Source organism: Neovison vison, chromosome 8, assembly GCF_020171115.1.
Source record: "Neovison vison isolate M4711 chromosome 8, ASM_NN_V1, whole genome shotgun sequence".
Lineage (NCBI taxonomy): Eukaryota > Metazoa > Chordata > Mammalia > Carnivora > Mustelidae > Neogale > Neogale vison.
Genome location: NC_058098.1, coordinates 132,917,693 through 132,932,679, shown reverse-complemented (window position 1 = coordinate 132,932,679; position 14,987 = coordinate 132,917,693). Strand labels below are relative to the sequence as shown.

General features: G+C 39.1%; 1 protein-coding gene across 2 annotated transcripts in view; it reads right to left on the bottom strand.

Annotated features, from left to right (window-relative positions):
* Nucleotides 1–14,987, bottom strand: part of NBAS (NBAS subunit of NRZ tethering complex) — a 322,741-nt gene that overhangs the window by 286,424 nt on the left and 21,330 nt on the right. For both annotated transcript variants that reach the window (XM_044262053.1, XM_044262054.1), the window contains exons 7-9: nucleotides 10,098–10,231; nucleotides 7,860–7,993; nucleotides 6,302–6,400 (exon numbers count right to left, since the gene is read on the bottom strand). In XM_044262053.1, coding sequence (XP_044117988.1) covers nucleotides 6,302–6,400; nucleotides 7,860–7,993; nucleotides 10,098–10,231 — 367 coding nt within the window. The remainder of the gene's footprint in view (nucleotides 1–6,301; nucleotides 6,401–7,859; nucleotides 7,994–10,097; nucleotides 10,232–14,987) is intronic.

Sequence of the window (14,987 nt, the reverse complement as noted above, 5' to 3'; positions counted from 1 at the left end):
GTTTCCTAAAGAAGAAGCTGCCACTCAAGGTCTCAATTATTTGATCTCAACTTGCATTTCCAAGACCCCACCTCCCACCACAACCTCTCCTCCCCTGCCACAAGCCCCTACACTGTCAGCCAAACGACACCACCTGCAACTTCCCCATGTAGCTCCCTTCCTCTTGTCACTGTTCACACTGTCACCTTGCCTGGAATAGCCATCATGCCCAGACTGCAGCCATTGCCTGAAGCAATGGCCTGCCATACGTCTCTGATCTTTCAAGAAAGGAAGATCTCCTTCTTCTGGATCCCCATCACCGTACCTGCACCCTCTTAAGACCCTTACACATTTCTAGCCTGCATTCCAGTACACACACACACACACACAATATAAATACACATATATATTTGTATAAACTTTTATTAGAGAAAATGTATGTCAGACATTAGAAATATATATATTACACATACGTGTGTGTGTGTGTGTATATTATTTCTCATTCAAGAACATAAGGCCTTGAGGTGCTTGGGTGACTCAGTGGGCTAAGCATCTGCCTTCATCTCAGGTCATGGGCCCAGGGTCCCAGGATCGAGCTCCACACTGGGCTCCCTACTCAGCAGGGAGCCTGCCTCTCCCTCTGCCCCTTCCCCAGCTCGTGCCTTCTCTCCCTCTTGCTGTCAAAAATAAATAAATAAAATCTTGGTGCGGGGGAAAATATAAGGCCTTAAGGTCAGGACTTTCAATCCCTCTAACAGAATGCACTTTTTAATGAACAATAGATTAAATTTTTATAAATGTAGATATGTGCTAATAAAATGAAGTAAAATATAAATTTTTAAGAAATATCTATGTACCAAGAAAGGTATTAATACCTAGGCTTTAAAACAACAAAACCAAGTTGAATAAAAAAAACAAACAAAGGGCCTTAAAAGAACAAAGAGCAAAACCTGGCTTGAACATAATAAAACACGATATCAAAGAAGATGCAAAGAAACAGGCCCACCTCACAAATCAAAGAGGCAAGCAGAATGCCATGGGAACAATACGTGCACCGTCTGGGCTTGACAAAATTCGCCCCAGAAAACGGAGCAGGGGAAAGCAAAACACACGCTACCCCCTTTCTAACAGCAAGATTTAAGTTCAAGACTTAATGTGAACCTATGCCAGGAAATACGGTATCTGAGCTATAAAAACAAACTTAAAAGACCACACTTCATTTAAGAAGTTGAAAGAACAAAATAAAAACAACACAATTTTCTCATACTTGTAACGTGTTTATTTGATAACGAAATGTTTGAAGAAAATGGCAGTAATTTGCAGCAAATACAATTAGATTCAATTTTATGAAATGTAAAGACCTCTAACTGTGCATGTGATCACTCAACTGTATCCAAAATAAAATAAAACAAAGGTCTATTATTTCAGATTGGAAAACAATATGCAAAATAAAATAAACAATTTTTTAAATTTTTTAATTAACTAGACTTGCAACTGATTTTCAAATTTTTTTTTAAGGTTTTATTTATTTATTTGAGAGAAAGACAATAGGCAGTGGGGAGGGGCAGAAGGAGAGAGAGAGAGAAAGCAGACTTCCCGATGAGCAGGAAACCCGATGCAGGACTTGCCCCCAGGACCTGGAGATGATGACCTGCGCCAAAGGCAGATGCTTAACCAACTAAGCCACCCAAGCAACACGATTTCCACATTTCTTAAGGATGATAGAGCAAACTGACTCTTTAAGGCAGGAGTGCAAACAAAGCAAAAGGAAAAAGTTAATAATATTACATTTATCCACTACTATCATATCCTGAGTACGTACTGTGTACCTCAAAACAGGGATGCCTGGGCGGCTCAGTCAGTTAAGTAGCTGCTTTCGGCCCAGGTTATGATCTCAGTCTCCTGGGATCAAGTCCCACATTGGGCTCCTTGCTTAGTGGGAAGCCTGCTTCTTCCTCTGCCTGCTCTGCCTGCCACTCCCGGCTTGTGCTCTCTCTCTGATACTAGAGGCAAGGGCTTCTTAATAAATAAATTAAATCTTTAAAAAAAAACTAGTAGCTCACTGAATACTCATTTCAATTCTTTTCTTCCCTTAAGAGAGATTCATAAAATAGCTACAGAGAACATCTAGAAATGAGAAATAGAAAAACTGAAACAAAAAAATCACAATGTGGGGTGCCTGGGTGGCTCAGTGGGTTAAGCCTCTGCCTTCAGCCCAGGTCATGATTTCGGAGTCCTGGAATAAAGCTCCACATCGGGCTCTCTGCTTAGCAGGGAACCTGCTTCCCCCTCTTTCTCTGCCTGCCTCTCTGCCTACTTGTGATCTCTCTCTCTGTCAAATAAATAAAATCTTAAAAAAAAAAAAAAATCACAATGCCTAGTTCAAAAAAAAAGAGCAACAGAAAATTAAAAAAAAAAGATAGATCAGAAAAAAATTAACCAGAATATAGATTTTTCTTTCTAAATTGTGTATCTTACATATCACTAATTCATTATACTTATAATGGATCTCAAAAGTGGCAAACTACTTTCTTCGTTAAGTATATGCATTTATATAGAAAGAATAAAAATAATCTTTTACTTTTCTTTTTCAACAAAAATAAAGGGGGAAAAAGAGAATAAGAATAAAGGTAAGTTCAATAAGACTAGCATCTGGAGAATAGAAATTTCAGAGAGAAAAAGAAAACAGAGGGGAAGAAACAATCAAAGAAATAATTCAGTAAATTTTCCCAAAAATGAATATTCAAACCGAAGGGCCAACAGTATGGAAATAAAGAACTCCAAGACATAACACGACCAAGCTTCAGAATACTGTGGGGAAATAAAAAAGAATCTGAGTTTCCAGAAAAAAGGAGGACGAAAAAATAGAGGGAAAAATACGTGCATGAGGATTCTCAAGGGCAGCACTAGAAGCCAGATGACAATGGAGCGATATCCTCAAAATTCTAAAAGGAAAATTATTTCCAGCCTACAATTCTATCCATGCTAAATTATCATTTAAGCATGAAGATAGAATAAATGCCATTTTCAGGCAGGCAAGGCCTCAAAAACTATATACTTCCCATGTGCTCTTCCTCAAGGAATTACAGAAGTTCACCAAAACAGCAAAGTAAACCAAAGAAACACAGGTCCCAGGAAACAGGTGATGCAACAAAAAATATGAAAGCAATCCTCAGGATGGTAAAGTGAATTCTTACAGGAGTTCTTAAGGAAATAGCTATGCGGCAGAGGCAAACCCACATCACAGCAGGTCAGAAAGTTCTGAGAAAGACTCCAAGAAGACGAAACTTAAAGAATATCTAACATATATGGTGTAGGATCTACACTAACGGGAGTGAGTTCACCATTAAATCTATAATAAGCATATTTAAAAGCTTTGCAAACTAAAAAAGGAAGGGAGGGAGGGAGGAAGGAAAGAGAAAGAGAAGGAATTTAACTACAAGAATATATACAGGCAAGAAATTACCAGATAGGCCTTACTCTAGCCAACAAAGCCCTCCAAGATTTAGCCTGGTTGTATCTCTGGGACATCTACAGATAACTCTGCTCAGTCGGCTTCAGCCAAAATGGCCTCCTTGCAGTTTCTAGAAAATGGCAGGTACACTCCCAACTCGTTTTGCTTTCACTATTCTTTCTGCACAGAACATTCTTCCTTCAGATATCCAAGTAATGAATACCCTCACCTCTTGCAAGCCTTTGCACAAATGTTACTTTTCCAGCGAGGGTAACCTGTCTACCCTAGTTAAAATTACAACCCATAGGGCGCCTGGGTGTCTCAGTGGGTTAAAACCTCTGCCTTCAGCTCAGGTCATGATCTCAGGATCCTGGGATTGAGCCCTGCATTGGGTTCTTTGCTCAGCAGGGAGCCTGCTTCCCTCCCTCTCTCTGCCTGCCTCTGCCTACTTGCGATCTCTGTTAAATAAGTAAATAAAATCTTTAAAAAAAAAAATTACAACCCATAATCTACTCAGCACCCTGCCACTGCCTTCTACCCTCTGTTCATTTTTCCACACAGCACTTACCAGTTTCTCAAATACTCTACGTTCAGTGTTTGTTTTCTGTCACCCCCTCTAGAAGTTTAGTTCCATAATGCGTCAACCAAGCATCTAGAACAGCACGTGGCACAGAGCAGGAAATGAATAAATGTTTATTGAATGAATGAATGAATGACTAAGAATGAAAAGGCAATCATACAATACTACAGAAGGTTCTTGTCTCATCTGTGAAGAGCATCTACATGACCATAATATTTACCCTACAAAATCACAACTGAACAGGAGAACAAGAAAAGGCTAGGTTTGTGTATGTGAGGACAGAGTAAGAAGACAGAATATCTTCCATGAAGAGACATTAAGAGGGAATGGGTACCAGGTGGTGGGTATTATAGAGGGCACGGCTTGCATGGAGCACTGGGTGTGGTGAAAAAATAATGAATAATGTTTTTCTGAAAATAAATAAATTGAAAAAAAAAAAAAGAGGTAATGGGTAAAACAGAGAAATCAAGAAGAAACAACATAAGCATTTTATTTTTATGTATGAAAACAGACACTATCAAATAAAACAGCCAAAGAAAGTAGCTCAAAGTAGTTATCTCTGGAAAGAAATTAGGTGAAAGGGTCAGTTTTTAAGATTATTTAACAGCCAAAACTAAAGACAGATCTAACTCAAAAAAGTTAAATTTTTTAAAAAGTCACGTTGGAAGAAAATAATACACACAAAATCCAGAATTAACATCCAGATCACATAAAAAATGTCAAGACCATATACCCAGTAAAAATTAAGAAATTATATTTTAAAAAAAAACACATTTCATAGATGACAAAACATGAATGGCCAATAACATAAAAAGCTATCCAACCTCATCAGTAATCAGGGAAATGAAAATTAAAGCCACAATGAGATCTTCTTTTACATCTAACCAGATCAGCAAATATTTAAAAGTCTGATACCAAGAGCACTAATAAGAAACCACAGAAACTTTCATGGCTGATGGAACTGCGCACTAACGGAACCACTCTGAAAAATATGTGCATTACTTCGTATAGTTGAAGCTGTACTTACTCAATAATTCACCAATTCCACTTCTGCTTCTATATCCTGCAGAAACTCTTACACACGTGTCAGAGGAATGCATAATCATTTTGGCCACAGAACTATTTTTATAACCAAAAAACAAAAAACTGGAAACAAACCAAATTTTCATCCACAGGAGAATGAATAAATATGCTGCAGCACATTCATAAAATGAAATATCCTAATGGCAGTGAAAATTGAACGAAGTGGAAAAACACACATCAAAAAGCAAGCCTCAAAGCAAGACTTGTGTGTCTTCCATAGGATTCTATTTATATAAAGTCAAACAGCACAACCACATAGGAATAAGTGGTAAAACTAAAAAGAAAGCAAAAGAATGATAAAAACAAAATTCAGGACAGTGGTTATCCCTAGTAAAGAAGGATCAGGGAAGAGCATGAAGAGGACTCTGGTGGGTGTTGGTTCCTTTGCAATATAAAAATTTCATAATCATAAAATTCTGAATAAAAAGGACAGACCTATGACTGAATTGAACATAAAAATTAAGTCCTTTTGATGAAAAAGGTATGCAAGTACACAGAGGGTCAGAGAGCTTAAGGACTTACAAACAGACACAGAGTAAGTCACAAAATTCCTAATTTAAGCTACTTTTGTCTGATTTACTTGATAGTGTTCCCATTTAGAGAACCAAGAAGTTAGCTTGGTAACTTATAAAATAGATGTAAATTTCACCCTCAAAATAACAAAATGAAAGGAGAGAAATCACCAGAAGTAGATGATGCCCAATTTTCAACTAACCCTCAATGCAGGTGGCAGATAATACACAGAGAAGTGGCATCTCTGAAGAATGGGCCACAGGTGTAGGGATCAGCTGTGCCACGAGGGAAGCTGCCCTAACCTGCAGAGAAGGAGAGGAGGAGGGCAAGAGGGGAGGCATGCGGACGGAGCCCTCCTCTGCAAGGGCACTTCAGAGGCAGCCTTTTGTGAGTTCTCTCAACACGCCAGAGTGCTAGAAGTTAGGTACATACTCATTTTCCAGATGAGAAAAATAAGATTAAGAAGGTGAAGAGAAAAACTTCCTCGGGGAATACTCCGAGCTCAGTCAGCCCGACGATCAGAAATGCTCAGAAGACAGCTACCACCGTGTCACAGATACTTAAGATAACTATACACAAGAGGAACAAACAAAGCCAAACTAAGCAGAGTGGACACCGTCTTCTCTCTGAAACTGTGCCAAGACGTCTCCATCCACCTCACACTCCGCCAAGGAGAAGACATGGTTGCTCACCTGTGACCAGGATGGTAAACAGCCGTGTTGATTCCACGAGGATAATGACCACTGAAGCTGAAACAGTGACTCTCTTGATAGCTCTGATTTGTCCCAACACTAAATTGATGAAGAAAGAACACCAGTAAGACACCGTGAGAGGCCAAAAAATACCCACTACAGTGTCTGTAATGTAGAAGACGCCACCAAACACTGCTGAGAATACAAAACAACTCTGACACGTAATTAGTGGGAATATGAATGATATAAAAACTCTGGGAAAAGGTCTGGAAGTTTCTTTTACAAATAAACTGTATCTACCCTATGATTCAGCAGTTCCACTCAAAGACAGTGGCTCAAGAAAAATGAAAATATATATCCATAAATACTTGTAAAGCATGGTCATAATAGCTTTATTCATAGTGGCCCCAAACTGGAAATCACAAGTCCATCAAAAGAAGAACGACTCAACAAATCATGAATGTTATGGTCTGAATGTTTGTGATCCCACTGTGGGCTGAAGGTCTGTGTCCCCACAAAATTCATATGTTAAAACCCTAATGCCAGTGTGATGGTTATTTAGAGATGGGGTCTTTGGGAAGTAATTAGGTCAGGAGGATGAAGGCCTCATGAAAGGAAATACTGCCCTCAGAAAGGGGGCCAGAGAGCTAGCTAGCTCTCTTTCTACCACATGAGGGTACAAAGACCAGTCAGCAGTCCACAAAGAACCCAAAGAGGGTTCTCACCAGAACCCAGCCACGCTGGCACCCAGAACACAGACCTCCACCCTCGGGAAGTGTCAGCAGTAAACTTCCATTGTTGATAAGCGACCCCGTTTTTGGTACTTCATTGTAACACCTCAAACTAAGACACATGAAATATTCATACAGTGAAATACATTATATTATAATAAAATGGAATAAACTACTGATACATGAAAAATACAAATAAATCTCAAAATATGCTAAGTGAAGGAAGACTCAGACAGGAGACTACATTCTATGAGTCCATTTATGTGAATTACCAGAATGGGCACAACTTATCTAGGATGGTTAAGCTGGGGGGGGCGGGGGGGGCGGGTAGGTGTACATAGATTTACTAGGTTGGAGCATGACAGAACTTTCTAGCATGATGGTAATGTGCTGTATCTTGATAAGGGTTTGAATTGCACAGTATTTGCATTTCCCATAACTCACTGGCTGGCACACTTAAGATTTGTACATTTCACTGTATGCAAATTGTATTTCAAAAGAGAAAACTGTAAATAAACCTTAAACTTTAATTAATGACATGCATGCTTAAGTATATAAGGACTCACCCTGAAATCCATTAAAAAATAACACTGACTAATGGCTAGACAGAGGGGTGGGCAGTAATGTGAATAGCAAGTATAGTAAAATGCTAATTATGGAATTTAAGTGAAGGTATAGGAGCATTTGCTATAAAATGGTTTCAACCTTCCTGTTATATTTGCAATTTTTTTCCACACTAAAATGCTGAAAGAACAAAATAAAATCTGACTAAGCCAGAGAAAAAACATTATTTCACATAGGAGTTCCCAAATAAAATGTATTTTTACCTTACAAGGTAACTTTTAAGTTCTCCTCGGTAATTGATGACCAGGAGCTCTGCAGACCACTGTGCACTGGCTTTATATTCTAAAAATATCAACCCAGCAATAGCATAGCTCAGATCACCTGGTAAACTTGATGCCTATAAAAGAGGGAGAATTAAGTTACTAAAAAGATACCAGACAGAAGTTAACACATGCATAGTTGGAAGACATCCCAGATACTGGCCTTGCCAGGTACACATTGAGACAGTCCCAGAACTGCTGTGTGTACTGAAGAATCATGCAGATCAGAGTGCCTAGAACCAGACATCCAACTCTAGACCTGCCCTCCCGACAAAGGCTATAGCCACACAACCCTCTAGATGACAGATTTGCCTAGATACGAGAATTTCTGTTGAGACTGTGCTTCTCGCGGGGGTGGGGAGGGGCAATGCCACCATTCAGCCTCAAAGAATTCTAAGATACTGAGTTTAGATATAAGCTCCCAAATGTTGACTTTCATTGCCAGCAGTAACCAATGCTTTAAAAAAAGCCTCGGGGCACCTGGGTGGCACAGCTGGTTGAGCATCTGACTCTTGGTTTCAGCTCAGGTCTGACCTCAGGGTCATAAGATCTAGCCCCAAGTTGGCTCTGCACTCAGCATGGAGTCTGCTTGTGTTTCTCTCTCCCTCGGCCCACCTCCCCACACTCCCTTCTCCTAGGAAGCGCACAGCCATATGCTCTCTGTCAAATAAATAAATAAATCTTATTTTTTTAAAAGAGGCATCAATTATTTCCCATTTTCCCATCAGTAACTAAAAGGAAAAGATACTTAAAACATTCACTCAATGGCAACCTTTTTCCATGAACTAAGTATCAGGCTGTATTGCTAAGCACGTGAAGGCATGTGCACCTTGGGAAGCACACGTCCTACAGTTTACCACACCGAATGCCTAGACCTCACTGTCTAGAACCACAAAATAAATACTGTGGCCACATGCAGCTATGGAACACTTGATATAGGACAGTCCTAACTGAGACAGACTATAACCATAAAAAGAAACAGGACATTTCAAAGACTTGTTACCAAAGAAAGTAGACTATCTCATTAATAATCTTTACATTGCATATTGAAATAGTATTTATGATATACTGGGTTATATAATAAATTCACCTGTTCAACTCTTAACGGAACGTCTAGAAAATTTAACATTACAATGTGATCATATATATTATTCACATTACTCTTCCATCAGACAGCGCTAGTCTAGAAAACAGTGATGCAAACTTGTTAGTTTGGTTCCCCTGGACTTCCGTAATTTGAGTCTAACACATTTTTTCAAGTTTTTCCAGTCATTATTTCTGAACAAAAATCGTTCTCTATATCACAGGTTCTTATCCCTAGCTTCTCATTAAAAATCAGCTGAAAAATTTGTAAACAATACTAATGCCCAGAGCCCACTCCAATCAATTAAATGAGAATTTCCGTGGGTTGAGCCTAGACAATCAAGTAATTTTTCTGTTGCTTCTCTTTTCTTTACAAAGCTTCCCAACTGATCCTAAGATGCAACCAGAGCTAGCCCTGTGGTTCTACCTGCCTCTGTACCTTGTTCATTCAAGAAAAAAGGATACAAAGTAAAAAGCACTGGATTCCTGAAAGAAACACTTATTAACTGGATTGCCATGGGAAAAGTCATTCAACTGCCTCTCGATTTCAGTTTTCTAAACTGTAAAACCTGGATAATATCTGGCCAATCTATTCAAAGGGTTGCTGTGAATATGAACTAAGAATATATATATATTATATATATATATTATATATATATAACTCATTAATAAAGTATAAAACATTATACAAAATATTATACAAATTATTACCATCATTAATTTTTTCTCCACTCTCCCTTTCAATTCCTATCCCCTTGAGGGTAACAGATCCTGACTCCTCGGAAAGCTTTTCCTACTGTGACAGCTCACTGACTACTTTCCCTCACTGGAACTTCCTAATATTTTTCTGTACCTCTGTTTAGTATTTACATACCACCATGTTTTCATACTGTTGGATTACCGCTGATTACTGCATTACAAAATGCAGAGAAAAAAATGTTTCACATACAGATATCTACTAGATTCTTAGTATCTTAAGTTCACAACTTATTCAGATTTACAGGTCAATTTCCCCTCTCCTCACATTTGGTCACTCAAGTACCTTCATAAATTTTTTTGAACGTCTTTTATGTAATCGGTCTAAGGTTATGCACATACCGGGGCAATAACGAAGAGTTCACTTCCCGTGAGATCAAACACCCTCACTGTTCCTGTGCTTTCAGCATAGGCCAGCAGGGTACAATCATAACTCCATGCGACACGTCTCCACTGGGGTTTCGGGTCTTTTGGAACTAGAATGAAAAGGAAAGAAGTACTTTTAACAATGTGTTATACAGACGGTTTAGTTGCAGTAACTGTAAATGTTAACCAACTATTCAACTATGTTACCTCCTTTCCAAAGGATTTCTAATGTTTCAGTTCAATAGAAAAGAACTCTTTCCAGAAAGCCACTCCAAGTAAGACTGGTAAACATAAACCACAGCTAACTCTGCCCCACTTACTTAAGAAGCAAAGACGACTGACACCAGCGGTCAAATGAATGCTGGACAGGCCCTAGTTGGCAAAAGCTCAGAAGAGCACACCTCAAAATACTTACAAAATTACAAATCAAGACCATAGAGAGTGTGGGCAGAAAATAATTCCAATTAAGTGAGTTCAGCTCCTCCAACAGCATAAAATGAACATTTCAACTGTTATCTTTCAAATACATCAAATATAGGTAACTAAGACATACGACGCAGGGTTATACAAACACAGCATTGGAGAAGTATGCAGATATACACACATATCATACATCAACATGTGGATTAGGTGAATCAAGTACCATCCCTAATCAGTCCCACAAGTCTAATATTTTAATAATCAACCTTAATAATTCAACACCTTTTTTCTGCTCTGAATTTTTCAGTACAATAATGAAGAGAAAGGCTGTCAGCAGTTTAAAAAAAAGGGGGGGGCTGTGAAACTCTAAACTCTGTTAAATTTATTAGAGGTTTCTGAGGTCTTGCTCGCTTCAGTGTCCCCACATTAGAATCCCAGAACTGAGGAGACCAGTAGAACCAGTGCCCTCCCTTTACCAGCAGGGAATCCAGATGTTCAGGGGACTGACAGGGGGACATCCAGAGTTGAGAGTCAAGAGCAAAGAAAGCCCAGAACTCACGTGTCCCCGCTTCCCAAACAGTGAGCATCTCACTACCACATGTTGCCTCTCAGTCCGAGTTTGGACTGAGCCTCAGGCCCGCCCCAGAAGGTTCCTGAGATCCAGCTAATAAGCCACCAACAACACAGCCACCTGGAAAATGAGCAAACCATGCATACTGGGGTCTGTCTTTCACCCACATGCTGCCTCTGCCTAGAATGTTCTTCCTCAGTACTCGGCAAAGCGTTCACTTTTGTTACAACCACCTGTGGTAACAAATGGTTCCCTCCTCCTTCCTTGGCACTCTTCAAAACTGACTACTCTCCTCTCTGTGCCCAAATAGGCTGTACAAAATTCTTTATCACACCACATTCTGTTGTTTACAGGACTATTTCCCCCACGAGCCTCTGAGCTCCATGAAATCCACCGACACTGTCCTATTCCACACTGCCATGCTAGAACCTGGAATGGAAAGTGATTAGTGTTTCACTAATGAGTGAAGACTAACGCTTTCAGGAAAATCTATGCTAACAGGGCAAGGTAATGGTAAGACGTTACCATCTCCCAGGGACTACCAATTAAACATGAATTACATAACTGGCCTTCTCCCCACCTAGAAGAGGTACTTTAAATTCAGACTTTTCTCTTATAACTGTAATACACATAATAAACGTTTTTGTATGGGAGGAAAGTGTGCCAGACATCAAGGAGTTTCTTTATACCAAATAAATCCAAGTAAATACCAAATCCAAGTGAATACCAAATCCAAGTAAATACCAAAAAAATTCCAAGAGGGCCCCTTGGACACAGTAAGGTCTAGTGGATATATTAAAGACTAACAAAACACTACACACATTCTAGAAAAACAATGTTTTTAATGGGAATAAAATGAGGGAAAAGATCAGTTCTCCATCTTTATAAAGCTTCAAAAAAAAATCAAGCTTGGAAGTAAACAAAGGCACAAAATGATAAACAATACAGGAAAACAAGACCTGCCTGCCCATAGATGCTACACAAACACCAGAGGGGATAATTTAATGCCCTGAAATATATTCATGTGCTAAAGAAACACAGAAACATTTTTCCATTATTACTTTTTTACCTGAGATAACAGGTTTTTTCCTCTTATCTCATTTTGATAGGATAAGCAGATTTATGTACCACATTCTTTATCTAAAATAAGTTTCATCTGAAAGGGATTTCTTTTTACTATTACTTCTAGTTATAACCAGTAGCTCCAGAAAAATCAGCATGAGTTTTGACCCAGATAAAGACAGGTTTTTCATTACAAAGTAAGATTTCACATAACAATGTAAAAACACGGTTTTTATCACCGGACTTTTCCAGCTGTGTGGTTTTGGAGAGGAATGAATGGTCTAGATTTGTACAAAGCCAGTGCCAATGGGGTCAACTGAAAAGTATGCAGAAAGGCTATCGGCAAACTGAGCCTGCCCTCTGACACCTGCCACGTTCACAGGGAAACCGCTTCTTCTCACTCCCATCTTGCACTGGCTGTGGCCCTTTCAACCCGCCCAGTTGCCGAGATCTTTCTCATCTTGTGCTTTTATCTGTGCTGTTTTCTCAGCCTGGAGCCCCTTTCCCTTGAGCCCTTTCCTGGCTCCTTTCCATCTCCCAGGTCTCAACTTTTTCAAGATTTTTTTCAATTTCTCAAATCTCTCCGTGATACATACCACTTCCACGGGAGGCATTCTCTGACCATGCCGCCTAAGCAGCTTCAAGGCCCCATTATTCTCCGCTATCCAATGAGTTCACGTCCTTCACATCTCTTAGTCCAATTACACATGCGTGTGTGTCTACTTTTTATCAACTATTCATTGAACTATAAATTCCAAAATGCCAGGTGCTGGGCCCATTCCGTTCCTACCTGCATCCCCAGCGCCCAGCCCTCTAGAGGTAGTATCAGGCGCTCAAGTGCTAACAGAAGACATTCTACTCCAGTTCACCCACCCAGATTGGAAAGGGAAATGGAGAAAGATAAAGAAGCAAGGAACACTGGGTCCTGTTCCTAGCGCTGCCATAAAATGAAAGGGTGCGACCCTGGGGAGATCATGGAGGTGCAGCTCCCTCATATGCAAAATGAAGGACTGAGTGTACAATCTGGTCCAGTGAGCGAAAGCCAACAAGCGGAGCTATAAAAGCTTGCTGAGAGGCTAAATATTTGAATGTTTGAAAAGAAGTGTCAGTAAAGACATGAGAAAAATGGTTACAATTCCGCAATGAGAAAGGTCTAACAACAAAGAGAAACCCTGAAATTATATGGAAAAAAAAAGCAACAAATATAGTTATAAAAACAAACTAACAAATAAGAAATCCATAACAAATTTAAAAGAAAATCAATTGGCTGAAAATATTTGCAACATGATGCATATCAGATGATAAAGAGTTAACATTCATACTATCACACCAATAAGAAAAAGTCAAGTAATCCAAGAGAAATATAGGCAAAGGATATGCTCTAACAATTCACAAAAAAAAAAACCATAAAAATAGCCACTTAACATATGCTCTACCTAATAACTAAAAATATGCAAATTGAAAATGAGATCTTTTTCTTCCTTTGCCTGAGAACATAATATTTTTTAAATAGGTAACATATGGTGCTGACAGTGGAGGAAAGAAATGGCTTCCATCATTACCTTTTTCATAGCTGTATAAATAGGTGTAACTTTCTGGAAAGAACTGCAGCAGTAGCTATTTTGAATACTATACCTGGAGACAAACAGGATGTCTTTTCCAGTGTTGGGGGAGGAGGACAGGGGAAAAGATGGGTAAGAGAAAGAGGAAGAAGAGAGCCACTATAAACAACCTAAATTTCTATCAAGAAGGGAATAAAAAACATGTGGTTCACATTGTTACAATGGAATCCTGCGGCTACATTTGAAACACTGATACGCATCTGCACGTACAGACTGGGAAAGACATCAGTGTAGTCGGAGGGCGAGCAGGCTGGAGAACAAGCTGTACGAGATGATCTTGTTTTGTTAAAGAAAAAAGTCAACCCACGTACATATAGGTTTATAGAAGTATGGAAAATTTTATATTAAGTGATTAAGTTCCTATGAAAAATTCAAATTGAAAAGAAACTTGATTTTTACTTTTTCTACTTCTGCATTGTTTGAATTTGTTACACACATGTACTGCTTTTGTCATTTAAAGAAATAACAGCGGGGTAAGTGGTTTCAGATTAGATCTTGCACCATAAAAGAAAAGCAGGTCTAAATAACTATTTTCTTGTTATACAACAGGCAGTGCAAGACTGCGATCACTGTGAGAAGCTGCTCTCAGCCAGTAGGCACCTTCTGGACCATGGTGCACAAAAAGGGACCTCCAACAGCACGTGCAGTCTCAGTGAACACAGCAGATAAAGGATGGAGTTTAGAGCTACTCAACTAAATACAATCTGCAGGGCAGCATTCCAGAGGGGAGTGAGGCAGAGAAGGAGCTATAAAATCTGCAGAGATGAACACTAGGTCTTCACACACACACACACACACACACACACACACATTCTGCAGGGCCAAGAATAGGAAGACTATTGGGGAAAAACAACTGCCTGAGCTTGGAGAAGATTTCGAAATGTTAGAATTCCAACCCATCAGAGTGGAGAGATGTCAACGAACACTCAGAATTCTCATAAGAGATCCCAAAAAGACCACACCTTAAAGGAGGACTAATCTAACCCCAAAGTAAAAGCTATTAACCATATCCACTAACACTTAAAAAGAAGCCTTAAAAGATTAATCTGATCCAAAAAAAAAAAAACCCACATCCCAGAGCAAAACTCAATACTCTATTAGGGACGATAACAAAAGTTAGTAATTCAGCTCCATAATGTTGAGCATATAAAGTGTGAGAAAAAAATTAAAATAGTAAAAAAAAATAAAATA